General features: G+C 37.0%; 1 protein-coding gene and 2 long non-coding RNA genes across 6 annotated transcripts in view; 2 read left to right on the top strand and 1 right to left on the bottom strand.

Moving 5' to 3' along the window:
- LOC111586298 (tumor necrosis factor receptor superfamily member 14-like) overlaps positions 1-2,835 on the top strand; it is a 25,665-nt gene extending 22,830 nt beyond the window's left edge. For all 4 annotated transcript variants that reach the window (XM_055012883.1, XM_055012885.1, XM_055012886.1 and 1 more), the window contains one exon: positions 36-2,835. In XM_055012883.1, the coding sequence (XP_054868858.1) occupies positions 36-134 (99 nt within the window). In that variant the 3' untranslated portion in view covers positions 135-2,835. The remainder of the gene's footprint in view (positions 1-35) is intronic.
- The window catches only part of LOC118469317 (uncharacterized), a 9,391-nt gene extending 3,249 nt beyond the window's left edge, over positions 1-6,142 (bottom strand). Inside the window, exon 1 of the long non-coding RNA XR_008602543.1 lies at positions 5,317-6,142. This is a non-coding gene — a long non-coding RNA (uncharacterized LOC118469317). The remainder of the gene's footprint in view (positions 1-5,316) is intronic.
- On the top strand, positions 3,452-23,716 carry LOC129349509 (uncharacterized). The gene is made up of 5 exons (XR_008602542.1): positions 3,452-3,833; positions 3,954-4,052; positions 7,298-7,408; positions 9,402-20,972; positions 21,934-23,716. It is a non-coding gene; the product is annotated as an uncharacterized LOC129349509 (long non-coding RNA).
- Positions 23,717-25,117: the final 1,401 nt, after the last annotated feature.

Genomic DNA, 25,117 nt, shown 5'->3' on the forward strand with positions numbered 1-25,117 from the left:
TCTGGTTTTTCATGTTGTTAATCTTTTTTTTTCAGCCTTCGTTAGAAAATGGAACAGAATCATCAGAGGAGGCAATTCCTATGAGAATATCATCAGGTAGGACAGCAGTGTGTTGGTCACTGAAATGTTCATGAGGTCAATGAAGTTTCTACTTTAAATGAAAGTTTTTCTCGCCTCAGACTAAAACCACCTGCAGGACAACAGGTAGGACTCAGTGTCCTGCAGAGTAAATGTGCTTCAGAGTCCAGTTTTAATCCATCTGGATGCTGACACATCATCTTTGCAGTGGACTGAAGTAAAACAACAGTTTCCTGTTTCCTGCTGGATCTTTATCTGACTGTACAGAAAACAAAGTTGCTCTGGAATATAACAGATGGAAGATAAATTTAAAGACTCACTGACTCCATTGATCTTCTGCTCATATAAAGAGCCGGGTTCTGCTCAAGGTTTTTTTCCCTGTTAAAAGGTTGTTTTCCTTGCCACTGTCGCCTTAGGGCTGCTCTGGGGTTCAGGCATATGGGTTCTGTAAAGCGTCTCGAGACAATTTGACTGTAATTGGCGCTATATAGATAAAATTTAATTGAATAGTTGGAGCAACTTCAGACTGAAACTGGACTTTAAATGAGGACAAACTGCTGGAACAGAAGATAATGTGTCCTTTTCTGCAGCATGTTGGACTAATGGCTGCCATGAGGTGGAAGATTTTATAAACCACTTATCATTTTCATATGATGCTTTTTTATAAACTCTTCTCAGTTTCATGCTGTGAGATTTTGTCTCTTTCCAGTTGAGTGTACATTCTGTTTGCTTTTTTCTGTAAATATTATACAGATTTACATGAACCAATCTACTTTTATACACTTGTTTTTTATTTGAATCATTTTATGTTTTATTAGATTTTTTTGTCAGATTGAAAGGAAACATAAATTTGCTGCTTGGAGCTACATTTTAAAAACTCAAATAAGGATTTCTGTCCTTGGATTCTTGCATTTTCATCCATGAATGCCGGTTTGCTTACTTATGTGAGGATGATTTTCTGGAAGCTCTGCAGCTAAATGCAGTAATGGATCAACTGTGGACCATTATGAGGACAGTCATGGATCATCTCAGTTTTTTGTAAGAGGAGTTCACAAATAAGAAACTAACGCAGCATAGAAGACAACACTTGGAGGATGGAGGCAGAAAGATGTCAGGAAACTGGTGTTGTCCTGCATTTACTGCTCTGCTTCCAACTGAGGAGGAAACCTGCTGATGCCAGATTTAGAAAATCTCTATTTATCCATAGAGGAGAGTAATTCTGCTGTGAAGCTACAGCTAATGATGATTGGTTCTGGTAAACATCCTGGAGACGATGTTTCACTTCCCAAAAATCAACTGAAAGGAAAGATCAAGACCAGCCAGACTGGAGTCTCATGGTTTTGGAATGAAAAACTTCCTTCAGTCTCAATCTGCTGAAAATGATTCCAGTAAGAAGAAGCACCAAAGCTCCTCCTTTATGAAAAACACAAAAAAAAGGTTGAAGAAGTTTTCCCCTGCATAGGGGACCAAGTCTGAACGTCTGGATTTTCCCACATTTCAGCACCAACATCGATCCATGAACATCACAGAAAACACAAAATACAGTTTGTGTATCTTTGGCTGTTGGTGGTGAACACAGACATCCCAAGATCACACAACTGTCTGGATATTTTAGTTTTACTGTTAGAAAAAGGTCTAATCTGTATACTGAAGTTGTAAATGTATTTTAGTGCTATTTTTGTGTAACTGGATGTTTTTACATACTTATATGTAGAACGTGACGTATTTTATCATTAAATTAGCTACAAAGATATGACAGCAGGTAGCCTAGTATTAGTTAATAACCTTTTATCTAATCATCCAGATAGTCACCATTTCTCAGTGTAATATTCAGAGTTTTCTGGTTCATGCTCACATTCCTTTGACTTTATCTGTAGTAAAACTAGAAAACTACAAGTTTGAGAGTGAATCTTCAACCTGTGTTTCCTTCAGCTGAGTGTCTTATCTATCATTCCACATCTGTACATGTCAAAGTGAAAGCAGCCTGTGTATGATCCTTATTTTTAGCTTTAATTTACATTTGCATTTATTGCCTCATTTGTGTCCAGCTGCTCTAACGTGAATTTCTCCTGTAATATCTGACGTCCACAGTGAACTTCACAGCTCAGATCCAGCTTCAAATAAAAGTAGAAACATGAGAGACGCTTTATTTGGTTTGGAGCCTCTGCAGTCAGTGTAGCTTCAACATTATTCAGCCCTACTTCAGGCAGACTGTGGGAGGTTTACTTTCCTGTGATTCTCAGTTCTGCTGCAGTGAACTTTGTGGTTTGGTTTTTACTCTCTGGTATGTTTTTTCTGCTGTTGTTGCTTTCGTTTTAGCATCACAGGCTGCTGAAGGCTTGAGATGGAACTTGAACCTTGTGAGCAACACCTATGTTAACTAGACCAGAGGAAATAAATAGTGATGAGGGCCCCTCCCTAACATGTTCTAATGTTTGGATCACATTGCAGGCGGTGGCTGTTTTTACTGAGTCTGGTAGATCCAGTTCTACTCACTGTGCACCAACGATTAGAATAAGATGCAAAGCTTCTAAAGCTTCTGCAGCATCATTGTGGTTACAGCCAGTCAGAGTTTTAATTTCATTTCTTGTTTTGCTGCTCTTGTTTAGTTGGTTCATGTGTTTTTGTAACTGTTTTACTAACTTTGCCTTTTATATTGTTATTGTTGTCCAAGTTTTGTATTTGTTTACCAACATCTTTAATTCCATTGCTGTGGTACACTTAAAAAAAAAGGCCTAATAAACATTTTAAATAATATTTATTCAAATATACCTAACAAAATGAATACACACACTATTATAAATTAGTATTTTAAAATGGTATTTAACAAAAAGTAAAATAAAAAAATATTACATAGGCAATGTATTATATATAATGTACAATTACATATTTGTAGATTAAAATTGTATTAAAATAGTTGAAAAGTAGTTTACATACAGTGTGTGGTGCAATATATGATTATAAATTTGTGTTTTAAAATTGTATTTAACAAATTACAATAGAAAAATTATTTTTAGACAGTGTATGGTATGTAATATATAATTATAAATTAGTATTTTAAAATGGTAATAATAGAAAATAAAATAGGAAATTATTTATTAGACAGTGTAATGTACAATTATAAATGTTTACTTTAAAATTGAAAATAAAATATAAAAACATTTTACTGACAGTGAATGGTATATAATATACAATGATAAATTTGTATTTTAGAATTGTATTTATTAGAAAACAATGATTTTATATCCAGCTCATGGTGTATAATACACATTATGAATATGCATATAAAAAATTATTTAATAGAAAAGAATATATAAAATTATTTCATAGACAGTGTAATGTACAATTTTATATATTTTTTTTTTTTTTTAAATTGAAAATAAAGTAGAAAATGATTTTATATGCAGTGTGTGGTTTATAATATACATTATGACTATGTATTTTAAAATGGCATTTTATAGAAAATAAATTAGAAAAATATTTCATAGACAGTGAATAATATGCAATTACAAATTTGTATTTTAAATTAGTATCTATTCTCAAATATAAAGTTATTTTATAGACAGTGTTCTTGTATTGTTTGGGAAAATAGAGAACTGAAAAAGTGGTGAGACTTACTGCAGTTACCTGTGACGTCATTTCCTGTCTCTATTTTCTTTCAGTTTGTATTTAAAAATTCTGATCTAACGTCTTTAAACCTCCCTCAGACACCGTATTAGGCGGTGTTGTTGTGATTTTTACACGGCTCCTCTACGGTAAGTTCCATATAGAAGCTACCACAGTTCTAACGTAACTTTTACTGCTAAGCTAACGTTAGCTCTGCTCCGTGTGCTGTGGGAGCCGTCTAAACACTGGAACTGTTGTATTTATTTCAGCGGGGTGCGTCACTGCCTTCACCGTACCGGGGCTGTGTCGTCGGGTAAAAGAGTACCGTACCACACCTGACGGACAGTGCTGCCCGATGTGCCCAGAAGGTACGAACAAAACTGAACAGAGCAAAAACAAAACTACCGCCCCCGCCTCCATTTTGTCACCGAACATCTTGTTGTTTTTTTGACAAGCCACTCCCTTCATGTTTGAAATGAAAGCCGTTATGAAACACAAATATGCCTGCTGGAAACAAACTACATATGCAGGCAGACAGTTCTGGTAGCAATGAATGCTTCTTGGTTGACGAATATGTCATAAAAAAGCACAGGAGACCTTAGTTCTCCTTTTTTTCGGGCTCGTTAAAATATCTGCGCAATTTGATGTCTACGTGTCAGAAAACTTGTGTTGCGTTTCAGTGCTGTCGGAATTCCAAGCTTTACTTTCGGTAGCAGCTGTCGTGTTCAGTGAGCTTTATTGGCTTGGTTATCCGGTTAATAGCACTGCCACAGCATCCAGGATGATCCAATTTTTAGGGAATCAGGTGGAAAAATTTAAAAAGATTTAAAAAAAAATAAAATAAATAAAATAAGTAAATAAATAAATAAATAAATAAATAAAATAAAATCTTTGGGCTCCAGTAAAAATAAACTCAAGTTCTCTTTCAGGTTCTTGAAAGCATTTTACACTTAATCAAATTTTTATTTATTTTTTTTTAAAGATCTAGCAGATGAAAAAAAATACAATTCATTCCATGGAACATAGATATTAAATAAGGTAAGAAGAACAAAACAATATAAAAAAATAGGAAAAACATTAAATCTGTTTCCCCCGTGTGTCCTTGTGCCATGTGTCTATTAAGTTCAAGTCAATTCAATTCAAATCAAGATAATTGTCATGTTCAGTTGTGTTTTATTTAGGTGTCCATCTCCAAACAGCATCTGTTGCTTTTCATTGTCATTTAGTTCTGATAAAGTTGGGATTACTGAGGCAAACTTTCTGAAATCTTCCTGTTTAATATCATATCACATTTTAAGATATCACCTGTTTCGGTGATTCAAAACGCTATCAGGATTAATGTAAGGACTGTTAATAAGTCATTATCTTTTCTGTATTAACTGCAGTGAGGAGGACAACCTGTTTTTTTTCTATAACAGTCAAGTAAACCATGAGCTACAGTTTGAATCAAAGCACTCATTGAAGCTGGGAAACATCAAAAGCAAAATAAATCAAAGGAATAACAAACATGAGTCCACAAAATCAATTTAAATAGCATTTTCAAACCACATTTAAACTCCTACTCGGCAAAGAAACCACACACAAAAGCTGTGGGCGAACACATTCAAAGACACACACCTTGTAGTTCCTTACCTTACTGTACAGTATCCACTTCGAGTTAAAACCATACTGAAACCACGGTTAAATCATATTAAATATTAAACAAACACTTTGTTGCTAGGTAATCATCTAGCACGTGTGGCATGTCCATGTGTTCCGAGCGCTAATAGTTCCTGGTGGAAGTAGCGTCAAATAGCGGACATGACAAAACAAATATATATATAAAAAAATAAAGGAGGAGCACGTTGAATTTACATCATCGTAGTATCAGTCAGTAAAATATCCTCACTGAACTGATGTGAAACTCTTTGTTTTGTAATAGATTGAGAAATTTCCTCTGCATTCCACTCCAAAACTCATCATAGATCACTAGAATTACCTTTGCATCTGCAGATTGATTCATTTATATGTATTTGATGACTCGGCGAACATGTGAAGTTGTGGGTTTTTCATACTAAATGTGCGTCAGACTGACGCTGCAGCAGTGGTTAACTCTGCTGACACAGATCGTCTGCAGATTAACACCACTGGAATACATAAAGTGCTGTTTGTGTACAGATGTAGCAATAAATAAGAAGACTGATGCTGTAATTCAGTTTTAAAAAGTAAACATACGTCCGTTTCTTTTCCCTGCCAATAAAGGCTGCCACTTTACATGCTGCTCTTCTGGTATCCTAGTAGATATGGGTCTACATGGTGAAAATCTATTTCAAATTAGAAGGAATCAAAGAAGAAAAATTCAGTACTTACCATTCCTCTGCTTTGCGAAACGTAAACTAACTCATCATGCAATCTGCACCCTGCAGTACCAAGAACAAAAGACTCTCATTTTGGCTATTACAGACCAAAAACCACAGGATGATTCAATGTTGACTGAAACTGCATTCAAGTTGTTTGGAAGTAGGTCAGACAGAACATCTGAAAATGTCACCTCACCGTTTGAGAACTTATACCGGATATTTTTCTAAATATATTGTTATTTTATAAACAAAATATTCTTCAGTTACCCCTTCTGAACCTCAAGCAGTTTCTCAGCGTTGTTTTTTGGCTACTGTCACATTTTTAGTCACCGTGTGCTCACTTTTCACTAAAATCTAAAGTCCTGTACCTCTATGGAAACAGAACAACCATGGCTAGAAGAAGAGAGAACTCAGAAATGTCTCATGTGCAGTATGGCATAGATATAATGCCACGCTTTCATAATAAAAACAAACATGCAACATCATCAACATGTTCAACATTTTCCCAAATACCCACAGGTGCCACCAATACTGGCAAAAAATGAAGCCTGTTGTGGATGTTTTACATTTTAACTTGTTTCCATACTTGTCTTCTATCTGCTCTGTATAAAAACAGCTTACAGTTCAGCTCAAAATTCCCAGAATTGTTGTCACTGAGTAACCAGTGACTTCATGGTTGTTCTGAAGAGCGTCAAATTTTTATTTTTTACAGAATATGGTGAGTTCAAACAGTTTATATTTGAGGAAAATTTGAAATAAGACATGTAGAATAAAGTGATTTTAAGCTTAGAACTGGTTATTTTGCCCGACAGAACTCAAGTCACGCATGATTCATGAAGCATTCTCCAAGTTTTTACAGTTTCTTAACATTGTAAATGGTGTAATTTGGGGGATTTTTTAAAACATAAAACATGCCTTTCAAACCCACCAGTCAGCAGGTGTTGGAGTCAAAATGGTTCAATAAAAGATAATCTGCAGATTAATTAATTAAGAAAGAAAATCATTCATGCTACAGTGGTAACAAGGTCATGCTAATCCTAACTGTAAGGACTGAATACGAGTGTAAAAGCATCAGTGCTGTCAGGAATCTGCTGCGAATTAAATCAACTTCAGATGCAGCTGTTATTGACATTTCAGAAAATGATAAGTTAGTGGTGAGCGAGTTTTGTGATGATTTGTCCAAGAAGATGACTGGATGACCTCACCAATTAGCATTAGCATTACGGGGTGATATCTGGGTGTTATTGACTTAAATGTTCTGCTGTGTTGAACAGGTAAAGCTGTTTAAAGAGACACCAGAGTCGGTGCAGCCCCTGTGAAAGGGGACTTTCACCAACTAACCAGTGGCCTGAAAAAATGCTTCCTCCGAACTTCATGTGACTCAGGTACAGTTAGATGTTTTGTCATATTCCTATATTTAACAAAGAAGTCTATGATTAAATTCAAAATAATGACAACAGTATGTTATTTTTAGTCCAGGTCTCTTTGCTGAGCAGAACTGTACATTAAGTTTGTGATGTTTTAAACGGATGTTTCTGCTAAAGTTTGTCAGATGATAGAGGATGTAGTTCGGCATAGAAACATTCACACCGTGTGCCTGGTCATAGCCGAAAAGAACCACATAAGAAAAACATTTTTTTCTGAGTCAGTAAATGATGGATTGTTCGTGTGAGGTTTAGTCTGTTTCCCTCCACTGAGGGCCTCTTAGGCCTTCAGATCACCAAACATGACAAAATTAAAGAGTCAACAGCTTCAGTTCACCTTTAAATTAATGAAGTTGAAAAGTTGTAAAATGTAAGAGAAGAAGAAAATTGTAGTATGTAGAAAATAAAATGTAAGTATTTCAAGAATGTGGTCAAAATATTTTTATATTTAACAGAATGAGAGCAGTTTGTTAAATTCAAACAAAATATATTGTGTTATCATAGACTGTAGGATATTGTCATTAAACCAGCTACATAAATGGTGTTTCAGTCTGGTGTCCAGATAATATTTGAGCCAAAGTGATTATAATAGATTTTTCTGGCATCAGTGAAGTTAGAAAGCTCAGTGGACTGAATCTGAAAACTGCTGGTGTCATGTTAATGTCACATTCAGAGTTGACAGCTAGATACTGGCACAGCAAAGACTAATGTTTACAGTCCAAGCACAAGTCTTTTAGATGTTAACTGTACTGTTTGCACTTTTATGATGCATACAAATGCTACTGTACAATTTGTTTTTATTTAGCCTTTAAAAAACACAAAGTAATTCCTGCATATGCAAAAGTTTCAGCACTTTTTTACTTGTAAAGTCTCAAAACTTCATTACTTGTTTGGTCTGTCAGCTGATTAATCCCTTGAATCTGTAAAACTTTTGTTATAACTCAATAACTCTGGTCTCTGAGTGAGATGTGAAGAGAAGTGAAACTACAAAGCAGGGAAGGCTACAAAAAGAAACATTTCCAGCTTTAAAATTCTCCCGGATCTGAGATTTAATCGACGTGAGGTAATTGCATCGTTGGCAGTCAGGACAAGGTCTGGAAGATCAACAAAACAAATAAAACTGCATGTCTGCTGATAGGAGTCAAAGCAAAACCCCAGAGTTATTGCAGTCGAGCAGCAGGAAGGTTTAGCTTGCACACTCGTGGTGGTTTCACCTTTTTACTGTGCAGCTCTGATGCACAAACTGGATCACATTGACGTGTCATAATGTCAAAACCTTTAACTTCAACCGCATGACAGACGTCTGCATTTGAACACCCACGTAAAAACTGTGGTTTTGGAAACGTGATGTGGGCAGATTAGATTCAGATTATGTTTAGTGTGTTTGGAGAAAAACAGCAGGTGCAGCATGTGTGTGGAAAAAAAAAACATGCCTTGCAAGTTGTTGAGCATGGGGGTGGAAACATTGTGCTTTGGGGTTTAGTTGTTAATATTTATACAATCAGGTGAAAGTTGCAGATCTCATCCAGGATACCCAATCTAATCTTTAAGTCTAACCTGTAATGTTGAAATATAGTAACAAATATCAGTTAGTTTATTTACTTTTCTTCTTTTTATTGCTTTATAAGGTCACATGACTGCTCTTGAAATAAATATGGCTTATTTTTGGAAAATTAAGACTTTCCCTTGTAAAACTATACCACTCTCTTCTCAAAATAACACTAATTTATTTGTGAAAATTACAGCCATTTTCATAACACTAGCACCAGCTTAACTTGCAAAATTCGATGTCCTCTGTGGTCCTGCTACTTATTTTAAAACCTAGATTTATTTCCCACGTACATTTATTTTGAATAATTTTGACATCAGTGTGATCTTTCTTTCTGTGTTTTACTCAAATGAGTTTCTGCTGGAATTCTGTAACAAAGAAGTCTTTCACTTTTCTTCTCCACAGATGCTCTCAAACGAAAGTGAAGTTCAACGAATGAAGCCTGAACAACAACACTGTCTGTGGCAGTTTCTACCTCTTTTTTTTTTATGCTTTTCTCACTAACATTTGCTGGGATGCCGACAAAAGGTTAGTGCCTGTTCTGCATCACTGACTAATTTGCTTAAATAATTTAACATTGCATGACAGCAGCCTACTAAAGATCAGTCTTATGTAAATATCTCCCTTATTTTGAATATTAGGCAAGGAGAGAATAACAACTAAGTAAGTACAACTTGTACATTTATTTAATGTATTTACTTGGTTTTATAGTTCAGTTACACACTTCTGCAACTAATCTTTTGTCTCTGCAGTGTGGGTTTTCCCTTGTTACAAGATGAAGGCTTTCCTAATTTTTTGTCACTCTAAGACACTTTTAGCCATGTAATAAAGCATTGGACATAAGTCAGAACTTTAACAAAACGACTTTAAAAAAATATATATGTTGAGTCAGTTTTAGTAAATATACATGATTCTATCCCGACAAACCATGACATTTTTAGACAAGTTTCCAGTAGTGTAAAAATACATTTATGCAGTTTTGCATTTTTTGAGTGTGTTTTGATTTTTGATTGCATCTTTTGATTACATGAATGCAACGTTAATAATGTAAAAGGTCCCATATTCTTCCTGATACTGAGATCAGGGCTTTCTGCAGATAGTTTTTGTTTCTGGTTGCGTGTCTGGGCCTGTTGTCCTGCTGCAGGATAAATTTAGGCTGATTAGACGCCGCCCTGGTGTGGCCTGATCTATTAATCTGCAAACCAGGCAACTCTGAGAACCCAAGCATGTCTCAACCGTTTTTGGAATTTTTGGTAGGTTTGACACAAAGACTGTACAGAGGATTGCAGCTGCAGTGAGGGAAATAAGTATTTGAACCCTTGCACATTTCAGGATTTTGGCCACATACAAAAAATCCTCAAAAACAACGATCAATCTGATTTTAATAGTCGGTTTATTTTAACTGTGAGAGACAGAATGTCCACAAAAAATCCAGAAAAACACACCGTTAAACAGTTATAAATTAATTTCCAGTTGATCAAGGAAGAAATGCTGTGAGATAAACATGACTTCGTATTTGGTGGAGTAACCTTTGTTCACAACCACAGATGTTTCTTGTAGTCGGTCACCAGGTTTGCACACATCTCAGGAGGTATTTTAAACCTCTGTTCTTTGTGAATTCTCTCCAGACACTTAAGGTCCTGAGGTTAATGCATAGAAATACAAAGCTTCAGCTCCCTCCATCAATTTTCGATAGGTTAAGGTCTGGAGGCTGGCTAGACCTCTCCATGTGACCACACCTTAATGTGCTTCTTCTTCAACCTCTCCTTTGTTGCTGTGACGACATGCTTTGGGTCATTATCTTGCTGGAAGATCCTCCCAAGACCCATTTTAAGTGCCCTGGTTGAGGGAAGGAGGTTCTTGCTTCAGATTTCTCTATTCATGGCCCCATTCATTGCAGTCATTCTGTACCCGTGGCAGAAAAACACCCCCAAAGCATCATGGTTCCACCTCCATGCTTGACCGTGGGGATGGTGTTATTGGGATTATTGTAAGCATTCTTCTCTCTCCAAACACAGCGAGTCGAATTGATGCCAAAGAGCATTTCAGCTGATAAATACAGTATTTATTATCGAGTAATTACTGGATAAACTATATCAGTCCTCCTCTCTTAAATGAACTTTGTCCATCCTTCCATCCATTTTCATCTGCTAATCTGTGGTCCGGTCATAGTGCTAGCAGATTAGCAGGTCATTCCAGATGTTCCTCTACTCCAACTGTTTCTGGGGTATCCTGAGATGTTCCCAGGCTAGATGATGTCCAGCGATCAACCCAACATTATGACCACTGATAGGAGACGTAAATAACATCAATCATCTTGTTCTGATGCAACGTTCTGCTGGGAAACCTTGAGTCCTGACATTCATGTGGATGTTTGACATGTACCACCCACCGAAACATTGCAGGTCAAGCAACCCCTCACCTCCCCGCTCCCCCATGGCAACAGCAGTCCTTGATGCCACTTGCCACCCTCAGCAGGTCAATGGACCCCGACACACAGCAAAAGACTGTTCAGCAGCAGTCTGGGGAACATGACAGAGCTAAGATGTTCACCTGGGTTCCACACTCCTCAGATCCAAATCTGAGCATCTGTGGGATGTGCCAGAATAAGCCTGATCTAGGTAGGTCCCACCCTGCAACCCACAGGACCCACAGTGTTCACTGCCACCATCCAGGTGCCACAGGACATCTCCAGAGGTCCTGTGTCCTTGCCCCACTGGGTCTGAGGAGTTTTAGCAGCATAAAAGGGATCAACACAGCATTAGGCAGGTGGTCATAATGTTGTGCCTGATCGGAGTATGTCATACCTAGAGTGAGGTCCGGGTTCACTCCGGGTTCTACCACCAGTTGGACATGCCAAGAAAACCTCCAAAGTAAGACACCCAGGAGGTCTGAGGCACCTCAACTGACTCCTTTTGACATGAAGGAGCAGCTAATCTACCCACCACTCCTCATCCTTTCTCTAAAGCTGAGCCCAGCCACCTCATTGGAGGAAGCTTATTTCAGCCGATTGCACCTGCAGCCTTTTTCTTTCTGTCACCACTCAGAGCTCATGGCCATAGGTGAGGGTTGGAATGAAGAGCTTCTCTTTCTGGCTGACTCCTTCTTCACCAACAAAGTCTGATACAACATCTGCATTACTGCTGACATTGCACCAAACCTTCTTCCATTTTACTCACTTTTTACTTTCATTGTCACTCATAAACAAGATCCTGAGATCCATAAACTTCCTTGTTTCTGGGGCACAGAAATAAATAAATAATGTTTACTGCATTTTCCTGTGAATTACTGTAAAGATGACACTCTTTTCTTGGTGTATGTAACATATTGTAGTAAAACCTCACCCCAAAACCTCCTGCTATCCCCACCCTCCTCATCCTCACTGTCACCCAACCAGTTGAAACAGATGGCTCCCTTCCTTGAGCCTGTTTGTGTCAGAGGTTTTATTTCCCCTCCCATCCCTCTGCTGCCTAAGGCAACTTCGGATTGTTGGCTTTTCTCTGTTCTCTGTTTGTAATTCGTAAGGTCTGTACGTCACAATGCTAAGCACTTTGTATTCATATGTTGTGAATCTGCGCTATATAGATAAAATTTAATTGAGTTGAATTGAAGGAAGAGGTTCCAAGAATAAGACCTTTTATTACACTAAATATCCTTCTCTGCAGAGAGAAAATGGAATTTTTATTGCGCACATAACTTTATATAGTGTTGAAAATGTGTCATTTCTCTTTCAAAGTTCTCCCTCTCTGCATACGTCTACAAATTACAATCCATCTCTGTTCCGCCTGCCCCTGTCAAACTACCAAAACCTCAGGTCAGTCAGGCGCTGGGGAAATTTTGGTACTTTCCATGAGCAGGGAAAAAAACACTTGAGGATAAAGCATTATGTAACGAGGTCATGTGTGTGATTATGTAACACATATCTATAAAGAAACACGACTACATGGATAACTGTAGATGATTATATGAATAAATTCACCAAGAACAAACAGCAACTTCTAAACTCATGAATATATGATTACAGATTTATATGTATCTGGAAACACAAACACATGTAAGGGACATTTTCCACAGCAATGTAAATGTTATTATTGGAGTTTCAGTTTCCAAATGGTGCAACAAGTGAAAGTATCGCCATTAGTACACAGGAGGAAGATTTATGTCATTATAACCTGTGAAGAATCACTGTTTCCCCTCATCATTTAGAGAGTCACAAAGAAGTAAATTAGATAAATGGATGTAAAATAATCCTGTTATTCAGCAGCACGATTACACTTAAATTACTGTCATGTCTTGTTCAGTTGTGCAAAATTACAGGTTTGTCCCACATCTCCTTTAGTTTTACTGATGTTTTAAAGGCTCCTAATCTGTTTTATTTTAAAATGTGCTTACATTGTCTTGCATTGAGTGATAAAACCAAACTTTAACCACTAAGGCTCCACAAAGAACACAGCTGTATTGGCTCAATGCCGAATTTACATGGTTTTTAAGAGATTGGCTTTTCTTTTCACTGATTATTTATTTGATTGTTATTGTTTGTGTTGTTTCGTCAGAGTTACTTACCATACCGTGTATTATTATGTATCATTAGCTACATTAGCTGAAGCTAAAGCTGTCCATGGCCAGTTTAGGAATCACCAGTTACAATGCATTTATGTGGAGTGTTGGATTAAACCACAGCATCCAGAGAAAACCGACATGATCTCAGGAAGAATATACAAACTCTAAACTGGAAGAATTTCAGCCAACCAACAGTTTCCAACCCAGAACCGACAGTCCTAACCACTTCTCCACCGTGCCACCGCCTCCTTAGTTCTATTATTTAGACTGCTAGTTTTCAGTAGTTGCACCTAATAAGTTGATAACTGAGTGCAGAACTGTTCCAACAATACACAATAAATGCTTGAATTTTTAGAACAACAAAATTTCCAAACCCTCAATCTGAAGCGGTCTTTTTATCTACATATTTGAACAGTTTTCAACTTTATGAAATCCATTTTTTGCTGAGCAACTCAAACTCCTTCAACTTATCCCCTCAAGAACAGGACAAAATGAGAATGTGAGGATGGAAGGTGTGGATGATTTCAGTTTGAAGCTTTGGGTCTGTTCGATAGTTGTTGTCAGGACTCTGTATCAGGTGCAGGGTGGGTCAGTTAACAGTTTTTGTTTCTGTATGACTCCAGATAACAAACCTCTGACCTCAGGAAGCACCACTCCTCACTGATAATGTAAATGAAAGCATGTTTGGGTGTTGAAACCGAGTCACATTTTATTGAAATGTTCTGGATCTACATCCATTCTCAGCAATGTAATAGAATGAAAGCTCATTGTATTGACCATAAATAACACTATGAGCCATTTTCCTGTAGTTTTAGCTTGCTTCCTTCATAATTATGTGAAATGACCACAATCTAGACCAATTTCTTGGAACAATATCAATCAGTTTACACACAAGGTCTTTCTATGTGACATTTTTCAAAATACACTAAATCGAGAAAAGTATTAGGACACCCCCCCCAGATAATTGAATGCAGGCGGTAATTATATAGTAATAAATCTGAGTATTCGGATCTCAAAATTAATATTCGGATACCAAAACAATGACCAAATATTTGGATATTTGGGTCCAGCCCCACAGCAAACCAAGATGTTTTGGACAATTTCGTGCTCCCAACTTTGTCAGAACAGTTTGGGGAAGACCCCTTCCTTTTCCAGCATGACTGTACACCAGTGCACAAAGGAAGGTCAATAAAGACATGAATGAGTGAGTTTGATGTGGAGGAACGTGACTGGCCTGCACAGAGTCCTGACCTCAACCCGATAGACACCTTTGGGATGAATCAGAGCTGAGACTGAGAGCCAGGCCTTATATCCAACATCAGTGCCTGACCTCGCAAATGCGCTTCTGGAAAAATGGTCAGAAATTCCTGGAAACACTCCTATGCCTTGTGGAAAGCCACCCCATAAGAGTTGAGGCTGTTACAGCTGCAAAGGGTGGAACAACTCCATATTAAACTAATGTAATAAGCCATATTAAGAATGGTATGTGATTAAAGTTTATGTGCATCTAAAGGCAGATGTCCCAATACTTTTTGCACTATAGTATACTTTCCTCTTATATTCATATTGAGGCTCATATTCCTTACTAGACAGCCTACCTGACCTTGCAATACTGTAGTAATCTCTGAGTTACATTACTTGTGTTATCTTTTGGATCTTTGTAAATTGAATGTAGAACATAAAATGAATCAGGCAGCAACATTATGTATCTGGCTTCTAAAATAGTCTTGGCCGATAACCACCTTAACTTTGGTTCATCTGTTGCTTTAAATGGGTTACATAAATAATGGTGACTTAATTTCACTTTTTCTTCACTTCTGTTTTAGGAATAATAGCCTGAAGCTGTCATAATTTTCAAATATTTACTCAGAATGACAAGATAAGTTTCCCAAAATGAGTTTTCTTTTGCAAACACAGTTGCTCCTTGTAGTCCAGGAGTTTGTGACTGCTCACTAAATGACCTCCCCAGATCTGATGTTCAGTGTAATGAGGAATTTCTGAAGGTATCACTGCATCTACATCAATGGTATCATCGTGCTGCATTTATAGGGAAATTGAGCAACACTTAGCAACTGAGGTATGAACCTTAACTTTGCCTCTGAGACTGCATTTTTTTCTGCTAAACTGATGTGAAGAAAAGTTCTTCTGCATTTTTTTTGTCAATATGTTGGGTTTAACATCCAGCTTTTGCAGACTCACTGAAAAATGACACTAAATAGGCTACGAGAAGATCCGACTCAAACATTGCTACTCTTCACATGAAGGCTGTAAGCTTTCATATTGGAACGATTAAAATTAAACCTACGCAGTCAGGATCTGTTGCAGTCCACATCTGGCAGAAGTCAGTAGATCCTTTGGGAGTTTCTCTGACTTGGCTGAGTGTTGTGGTGAAGCTGTTCATGAACTCCTGTGGTGGATGTTAACACGTCTGTCCTGTGTGATGGAAGAACCAGGTTCAAATCCTGGCAGGAGTGTCTCGCTTTGCAACAATCTCTCAGTCAGCTGCTGAGAACAGTAACCAGCCAGTCACCTTCACTATTATAGCAGCTGCACACAACATTCATTCTCACTGAGATCACATACAGTGGCTCTAACTTCTGTTTAAGTTTAAAGTTCCTTCATGTTATTTACATAACCAAAGCCTATGCAAATGTTTGCCTTTAGTGAGTTAAAACAAGGATGATGCAGTAATATTAGCCATTGCTAACTTTCTTTTGTAAACAGAATGTCCCAACAATTCTGAAAAACCTGATCCAATATACTGCAGCTAATATACACAGGCCTTCATGACCAAGCTCTATTTTATCTTAAAGACCTCATTGTGCTATTGTGCCATATTATCCCGATAGAGAACTTCGCTCATAAACTGCAGGCTTAGTCGTGGTTCGCAGAGGTTCGCAGGGGCAGATTCTTCATTCATAAGCTCCCAGTTTGGGTTGAAAAGGCAGAACCCTGCTCTGCTTCTAACTTTAGACTTCCTCTTTCCTGTTTGACAGAGTTTACAGTTAGAGCTACTTGGAGAAACCCTGAAACATCTGTAGTTATCCTGCTATATTTGGTCATTGAGCTAGAAGAGTTATAAAGAGAAAAGGCCTTGTTACATTTTCTTGTTGCACTGGGAGAACTGTATGGAAATGAAGAACGTGGCATGATGCTTTCAAACCTGAAGAAAAATAGTGTTACATGGAATTTGTAATGATTTGAAATGATATTTTTGCACTGCTGCATCTTCCATTTATTTTACAAACCACTTCATATTGCTGCTGTCTACAGTGTACTAATATTGTATTTTTGCATTTTCATTTGTCATCCACGGACATATTGTACATATTATTATTATTATTATTATTATTATTATTATTATTATTATTATTATTATTATTATTATTATTATTATTATTATTATTTTACATATATCATATATCATACAAAAGTTTGGGGTCACTTAGAAATGTCCTTATTTTTGAAATAAAGATAATATTAAATTAGTCAGAAATACAGTCTAGACATTGTTAATGTGGTAAATGACTATTTTAGCTGGAAACAGCTGATTTTTAATGGAATATCTCCATAGAGGTACAGAGGAACATTTCCAGCAACCATCACTCCTGTGTTCTAATGCTACACTGTGTTAGCTAATGGTGTTGAAAGGCTAATAGATGATTAAAAACCCTTGTGCAGTTATGTTAGCACCTGAATAAAAGTGTGAGTTTTCATGGAGAACATGAAATTTTCTGGGTGACCCCAAACTTTTGAAGGGTAGTGTATGTTTATTGCTGCTGCAAAAATGTTGTTGCTCTAACAATGTAAATTCCTCCTGGCGTGGGAAGCAATAAAGGATTGTCTTATCTTATCTTATCTTATCTTATCTTATCTTATCTTATCTTATCTTATCTTATCTTATCTTATCTTATCTTATCTTATCTTATCTTATCTTATCTTATCTTATCTTATCTTATCTTATCTTAAAAGATGTTGCTGCACTGGTAATGCTGTGGGTGCATGTGACTAACTTTGTCTTATTTCTCTACAGTAGTTTAGGGTTTGTTCTCTGCTGTTATCTCTGAATCTGCAGCTACACATTTCTGATGTGCAGTCACTGACCTCACCAACCCTCAACAGTGTTTATTGTTATCAGTTTATCTCTAATTTCTATGTGCTTTCATTTTTCCTTTCCTTTTTACCTTCAACCCAACCAGTTCTTTTTCTCAGCCTGGTTAGGTTGGAGGTTTCTTCCTATTCATGGTGAGTTTTTCTTCCCGCTGCTGACAAAGACAGTTGTTTGGATTTGTTTGTTTTCTCCTTATGTATTTTTTAAAGATCTTCACATTATTATTTGTCGTGCTTTAAGATGACATATGTTATAAATTAGCTCTATATCAATAACACTGAATTGAATTATACTTGTTTGCACACATTGGTTAGGTGGAGAAGGACTTGTATGGATGTTTTTGACTAATTGAAGACCCAGATGACAGTGAAAAGACCGAAACTAACAAGAAATGAAGCCAGCTACAGAAAGATTCCAAATGTCTGCTTATATTTATGGAATGTAAGTTGCAAGTGTTCATTGAATGCAAAAGATCTGACAACCAATCAGAGAGCGAGGACTCTATTCTCTGAATCAAACAGAACTAGATACATCACAGAAGAAGGACATCAGTCTTCTTCAGTATAAATGTATTTCAAGTCAGTCACATTTGTTTATAAAGCACATTTAAAAGCAACAGGAGTTAGAAAGGTAAAAAAAAAAGAAGAAAACACAATGACTAAAAGACAACTAAAAAAAAAATATGTCATTAAATAAATGACATATCTATCTGGCAAAGCCTATTGAGCTTTTCAACCCTGTTTTTTCACAAGTTATTGTTCCAAATACTGGTAATATATAATAATTAGCTTTAGTTATTGATGTGATTATTAGTGACAGTCCATGGTGCCTTTGAATGATGCATGTTATGAACTAGCTTAATGGCGTAAAAGAAATCCAAGGAAGCCAAACCAGATGCTTTTTGGTAAAATAGAGATAGTTGAGAAAAACCAAAGCCAGTTGAGGCAAACTGCAAGAGAAAAAAAACGCATATATGTGCTTTTTAAATCAGAGATAAATACAACCAGAAGAAGAACCTTTTTGTTATGACTAACCTTTCTTAGAAGACACCAAAAATAAAAGTGAAACCTCACTACCTTACCTCACTGAAAGAAAACAGAGTCAGAACAGGTCTTAGTAGCACTAAAATTAGAAATGCTCAGTGTGTGTTCACTCAGTCTCCAGGTAACCGGTAAGTACCTTAGTGCCAGCGAAGCTCTTTTCAAATAGAATCATGATGGGATGTTTGCCATCCATCTGTCCATCTGTTTTTAACAGCCTCACCTGTTGTCAAGCTGGAAACCTCTCAGGAGACCAAACATAATAACCGAAACCCAACATGGACGGTTAAACACAGGAACTGCAGCTGTAGCAAGTAAAATCATACAGATAAACACTGATTAATAAACCAGTAAAGAGCCTGTTGATCCTGAACTCACCACAATGATGCACCAACAGGAGCGGGAGGTTTCCTCAAATACTGCATCTGGCAACTTCGCCGCTCGAATTCTTTCCACAACTTGTTTTAGATCGACAAAACCACCAAAAAACAAGGACAGACAACTTCCTGTATGCCACTTGTTGCCTACTGTTCCTTCGCTCTACGCTCCGACTTCTTCCAGACCACCTTGGTTGGACTCAGGGCTTTGTGGCAGGCAGGTCATCTGATGCATCATTCTGATTCTGGGTTAAAATTTGATGTGGCTGCAGAATGTTATCAGCATGCAGATCAAGTCAGTATCAAAGTATTTTTTGAAATTTTTTCACTTCCCTGTCTTTTACGTTCCAAATCTGTGTGCAAAACTCTGAGATTGGTTCATGTATAATAAATCTAAAAGGAAAGATTTAAGAAGAAACATAATTAAAGCTGACATATGAAGGCTGACAAAGTTGTATGTAACCTCTGAATTAAAGTGCTTATTGTAATTTTGTTTTCTTTAATTGAAGTTTTTAGTTGCTTGAAGTATATAATAGAATCAATTCTATAATGCAAGAGGATACAAGAGGATTATTCTTACTGTAAGAAATGAAATACCTCTAAAGTACATCTTAAATATCATATTAGAATTACTGTCACTGTCTACAAAAGATGGTAAAATGTAGCAAAGGAGAATATTTTGGTATGAAAACAAACACTTTTTAAACAAAAGAGCTAAAAAATGTTTGAAAAATACAAGCAAAAGTGCACAGACTTCCTGACTGAGAGGAGGAGCTGCACTTCCTGTTTAGTATGGCAACTTTATTTTAAAACTGTAAAAGACTGACCTCTAGTGGCTGAACTCAGTGTTGCATCCAGTCACAAAAATACTCAGTTATTAGATGGATGGATGGATGGACGGACGGACGGACGGACGGACGGACGGACGGACGGACGGACGGACGGACAGACAGACAGACAGACAGACAGACAGACAGACAGACAGACAGATAGATAGATAGATAGATAGATACTTTATTAAGCCCGAGGGAAATTCAAGTATTTAGCAACTTACATACAACAAAAAGGCAACACAGGCAAGTTAGTACTCAGATAAACATTAACATTAAATGCTAGTATACACTTTTAAAAAATTAGCTGTACAATACTATAAACAAAACACTTCTAATTCTACAGAAATATTAAATATATTAAAAGTCAATATACAGTATTTACACATTTCAAGGCCCAGTGACTTAAAATGATTTAATTTAATAAAAGTAATTATATTTCAGTTTATGAATCCACTTGGTGGCAAAATGATCAGAGGATAGAACATTTGTTTTATAGAGATTATACTGGCAGTATAGTTTTTATCAAAGAAGAAGAAAAAGAAAGTAAAAAGGTGAGTGAAAAGATGTAAAGCCTGACATTGTTTGTTTGAATTCTGAGTGCATACATTTATTTGCTGTACTACTCTCAAAAAGTCCTCCAAACTAGACAAATGACAAATAAAAAAAACATTAAATATGTACTCGAATTATAGAAGATATCTGCAATGATCAAATAATAAATATATGATTCAAATATGATTCAAATAGACAGTCCCTCCAGGAATCCGCGATGTTGCGATGGCACCAATTCACGCGAATTCAACCAATCTCCGCGAATTCTGCACGACCTTGCAATTCTGTCCAATCACCGCAACTTTTTAACAATTTTGGCCAGCCTCCCATGAGTTCCACCAATCATAGCGTTCCCCAGCTCAAACGTAATGCACGTACATCACCGAATTCACTTCCTTGTTTATGGTTTGAACATCCAGACGTGCGATTCTCTCTCATTTACCAACAAAAATTACTGCCAAAGACTGCAAAATAATTCCGTGATGTTCTTCACGAAAGCAGAGGTAAACTGTTTTGCACCCGTGCAATATTGTGGTGGAATAAAAAAATAAAAAAATTTAAAAAAAATCGATTGACAAACACTTCTCTACCGTGAAACATCTTAGGAGAATGGCTGAAATGAGCGGACCACAGACCAGACCACAGACGTCTTAAAGAATTAGTTTCGGAATAAATATGGTCAATATGTTGAAACATGTTCTAAAAGCTGAAAATGCATCTTTTTAGCAGTTGTCACTGTTTCCCGCAATTTCATTGCAACAAATACGCTTAAAACATCACAACTTACATCGCAATTTTTTAGAAAAGCTGCCACGAATTCACACATTTTAGGCCGCAACAATCTCAAAAAACATTCAGCCATTACATATATAAATGTAAAATTTACATTGTAAATAATTAGATATATAGCTATATGAACAAAAAAGAGAAAGATAAAAAAAATACATATATAGAAAATATGTTTTTAGATCAAAAGATTTAATTGCAAAGGTAATCAAATAATAATTTATATTTATTTATCTCTCTCTCTACAGCTATAGGCTGTTATATACATATAACATGGAGATAGAATAGAACAGAATACAGTTTACTGCCATTTACAAGAAACAGGTACATTGAACTGAATCATTAAGCATGACAAAAGTAATTTAAAATACTTAGACATACACACAATTGACATATAATGAGCATATAGATGCTAATAGCATGAAAGCAGGGATACAAGCAGATAAGTATTATTTGTTTAGATACAAACACAAGTAGGGTGAATAATAAGTGTGCATTGGGTCACAGTGGGTCGTCTTGAAAGAAACAGTAAAAGTGTAAATTTTCATGAAAATACTGAAACTCAAAACTGAGTTGCTGCATCCTTGTCAATGATGCACGTACTCTTCCAAGATGAGCCAGGAAGTTTGAGTCCTAATCTATGCCTGTGTGTTTGCTTCTTTACACCGCTGTTAACAGTTTAGGCTGTTAGATTGTTCCAGACAAGTACAAGATTGTTCAGAGCCGTTCTACCATGAGCCTGACAGGAAGAACTCCAACAGCTACTGAATGTTCCTGTGGTTCCCTCAAGGCTACAGGAGGAGCCCTACGAGGACGAGCCGGTCCACCTGATGGTGGCCAGTCACTGCGGTTCAAAGCCAACAGCGACTACGTGGACTTCTACTGGACCACACGGAGGCCTTCAAACCGGACCAACAAGTTCAGCGACTCCCCGACTCGTGGGTCTGAGGACGCCGCCGAGCCTCGGCCCAGCCGGCCTCCTGTCTGTGGGTGTTTGAGTGCTGAGAGGTTTGTGGATGCATGTGAACGTTCTGTGTTGAAACAGCAGCTTTGGACTCAGTAACGCCGGGAAAAACCAAGAGCTCCTTTATTTGTGACTTCCACTAAAAAAACTGATGAAAACAAGTTTGCCAGGGTTCTGACTGATAACAGATTATTAAATAATGAAAATAATCATTTAAATATTCCTTTAAACAATCCTTTTAGGTCTACATTTCCTTTACACTGACTTCTTGGTATATGTACAAGTATTTTGGGTGGAATATACCATTAAGCCCAATGTTCAAGGGTTCTTCTGGGAATACACCATTAAACCAACCTTTTAGGTAAATGTTACAGGATGTTTGGTACAATATACCATCAGATCAACCTTTTAGGTCTACATTGGAAGATTTTAGAGTAGAATATTACTCCAAACCATCCTTTAGGTCTACATTTAAGGTGGAATACTCCTTTACACCAAGATTTTTTGGTCTACATTGAAGGATTTTATGTGGAATATTCCTTTGAACGAACTTTTAAAGGTTAAGTTCAAGGATGTTGGGTGGAATATACCATCAGACCAACCTCCAGGGTCTACAGTAGTGAATTTTAGGTGGAATATACCATTAAACTCACCTTTTAGGTCTACATTGGAGGATTTTAGGTGGAATTTTCTTCCAAATCGTCTTTTAGTCTACATTTAAGGATGTTTAGGATGGTATATTCTTCCAAACCAACTTCTCAGGGCTACATTTCAGGTGGAATATTCCTCCATACTAACTTTTTTGGTCTACATTGAAGGATTTTTTCTAAACCACCCTTTCGGGTCTATATTTGGGGTTTTAGGTGAAATATTCCTTTTAACCAGCCCCTCAGGTCTCTTTGAAGATTTTGGATGGAATACTCGGTTAAACCAACATTTTAGGTGCATGTCCAAGGATTTTTGGTGGAATGTTCCTTTAAGGTGGATGTGTGAGGACCTTGTAGGTGGAATACTTCCTGAAACCAACCTTTTAGGTCAACATTCAAAGATTTAAGGTGGAATATTCCTTTAAACCAACCTAAATTTCATGTTTTGATCATTATCAAGTGAGAAACCTCAATCCAGACTCCTCATAATGATGTTTGAGATTTATGCTGCTGTTATTTGTTTAGTCCAGACTAAATAACAGAAATCCACAACTGTAATTTTATTTCAGGACTTGGTTATTAAATGTCAATACAATCCATGTGACTCTAAAAACTCAACAGCTTTACAAACTCTAAGATTAAACTCTCCACAAGGATCCAAAATAAGTTGGACTTCTACATGAGAGCTTTAATTATTCTTCATCTACTTTCTGAAAAGTTTGGTCAATAAAAAAGACAAAAACTAATATTTTCAGCTGAATTAAAGACAGACTTTGTGATTTTTCTGCTCACATGTTGTGTTGTTGTAAACTTACTCTTTCAAATAAATATCCTCCTAACCCCCTGGAAACCAGTGTTTGTCCTGTTTTTGTGTTGCTCCTCGGCGACCCTAGACAGCCGGGTCCTAATGTTTTTTGAGCAACACACCATACTATGACGTTTTTACAATGATGGTTCTACTATGAAACCAGTTTGACATGTTCAGGTGTTCTTTGTGTAAAAACTCAGAGATTTCAGGTATCAGAAGGTGGTTTTCAACTTTCTTTGTTAACTTTCTGCTTCAACTTTAAACTAAATTTCCTTCACTAACCCAGCCCTCTGGACTTCCAGTAAGCTGTGTTCCTATTGGCTGTCCAGGTGGCTGCTTGGTGTTATCAGGAACACCTGAGCAGCTCAGTGTCTTCCTGCTTTATTTAGCTGCAGACAAACATTTCCTCTGCTTCTCTTCACCACTGAACCGGGTTTGGCTCCATTGCTTTAGTTTGTTCTTTAGGCGTTGGCTTGCAGCTTCCAGCAGTAAAATCGTCTTTAATGTGTTTCTTGGTGTGTTTTAGGGCTTTTCTACTGGATAGTTGTCTTGGTAAATGTGGTTCTTTAGCCACAGTTAGCACATGGTGCTAATGTGTGCAGTGATTAGTGGGTTTGGTACAGCTGAGTTGTGTCTTTATCTTGGCTGTAGTGAGTCTTTAGAGGTTTTTGGTCAGACACATTCTGTATTCTTGTTTGTGAAGCAGCGTTGGTTGTCCAGAAGGTAAGAGTTCCTGTCCTGATTCTCTGTTCTCAGAGGTTCTCTGGTAGGCTGCAGGAGACTTTAGGGTTTGGGTTGTGCTAGTTTGGTTTTTGTACGGTTTCATTTGGACGACTATCTTGAGGCCCCTCCATGTGGTTTAGTGAGGTTTTCTGGAACAGTTCTACAAAGCAACCTGCAGCAGAAGAGACTTTGAGAGTTTTTAGGAAGTTCTGGAGACCAGACTTTAGAGCAGCAGAAACATTTGTCAGTAGTTTGAGCAGGAGAAGGTGAGCTTCAGAGTAGAAATGAGACAGAAACCTTCTTGACCCGTGTGGTGAGATCCTGTACCAAGAGTTTGAGCAGGTTGTGAAGAGTCTGTAGTTCTTTGGTCTGAAAGCACAAGAAGAGTCGACTCATTAAAGGAGAAAACAGGAGATATTGTTGGTTCTTCTGTTCCCAGTTTCCTTAGACTGAATATCAAGTTTATATTTTAAATGATTTACCATGTGAGCCCAAGAAGACTTCAATAAACTCCCTCCATCCCCTGGACAACATATTACCATGTTAAATCTTTAAAAAATATATATGTTTCTGAGTTTTAATCATAGTTTTAGCATAGTTTTTTCTCTTCTCTTGTTTAGTTTTGTCATCTGTGTGAAAGGTGCTAAACAAATAAAGTTGAATTGATAAACTGAATAACTGACTAACTCATGATTGTCACAACAGAAGTATTTTCATTGT

This window comes from Amphiprion ocellaris, chromosome 8, assembly GCF_022539595.1.
Source record: "Amphiprion ocellaris isolate individual 3 ecotype Okinawa chromosome 8, ASM2253959v1, whole genome shotgun sequence".
Classification (NCBI taxonomy): domain Eukaryota; kingdom Metazoa; phylum Chordata; class Actinopteri; family Pomacentridae; genus Amphiprion; species Amphiprion ocellaris.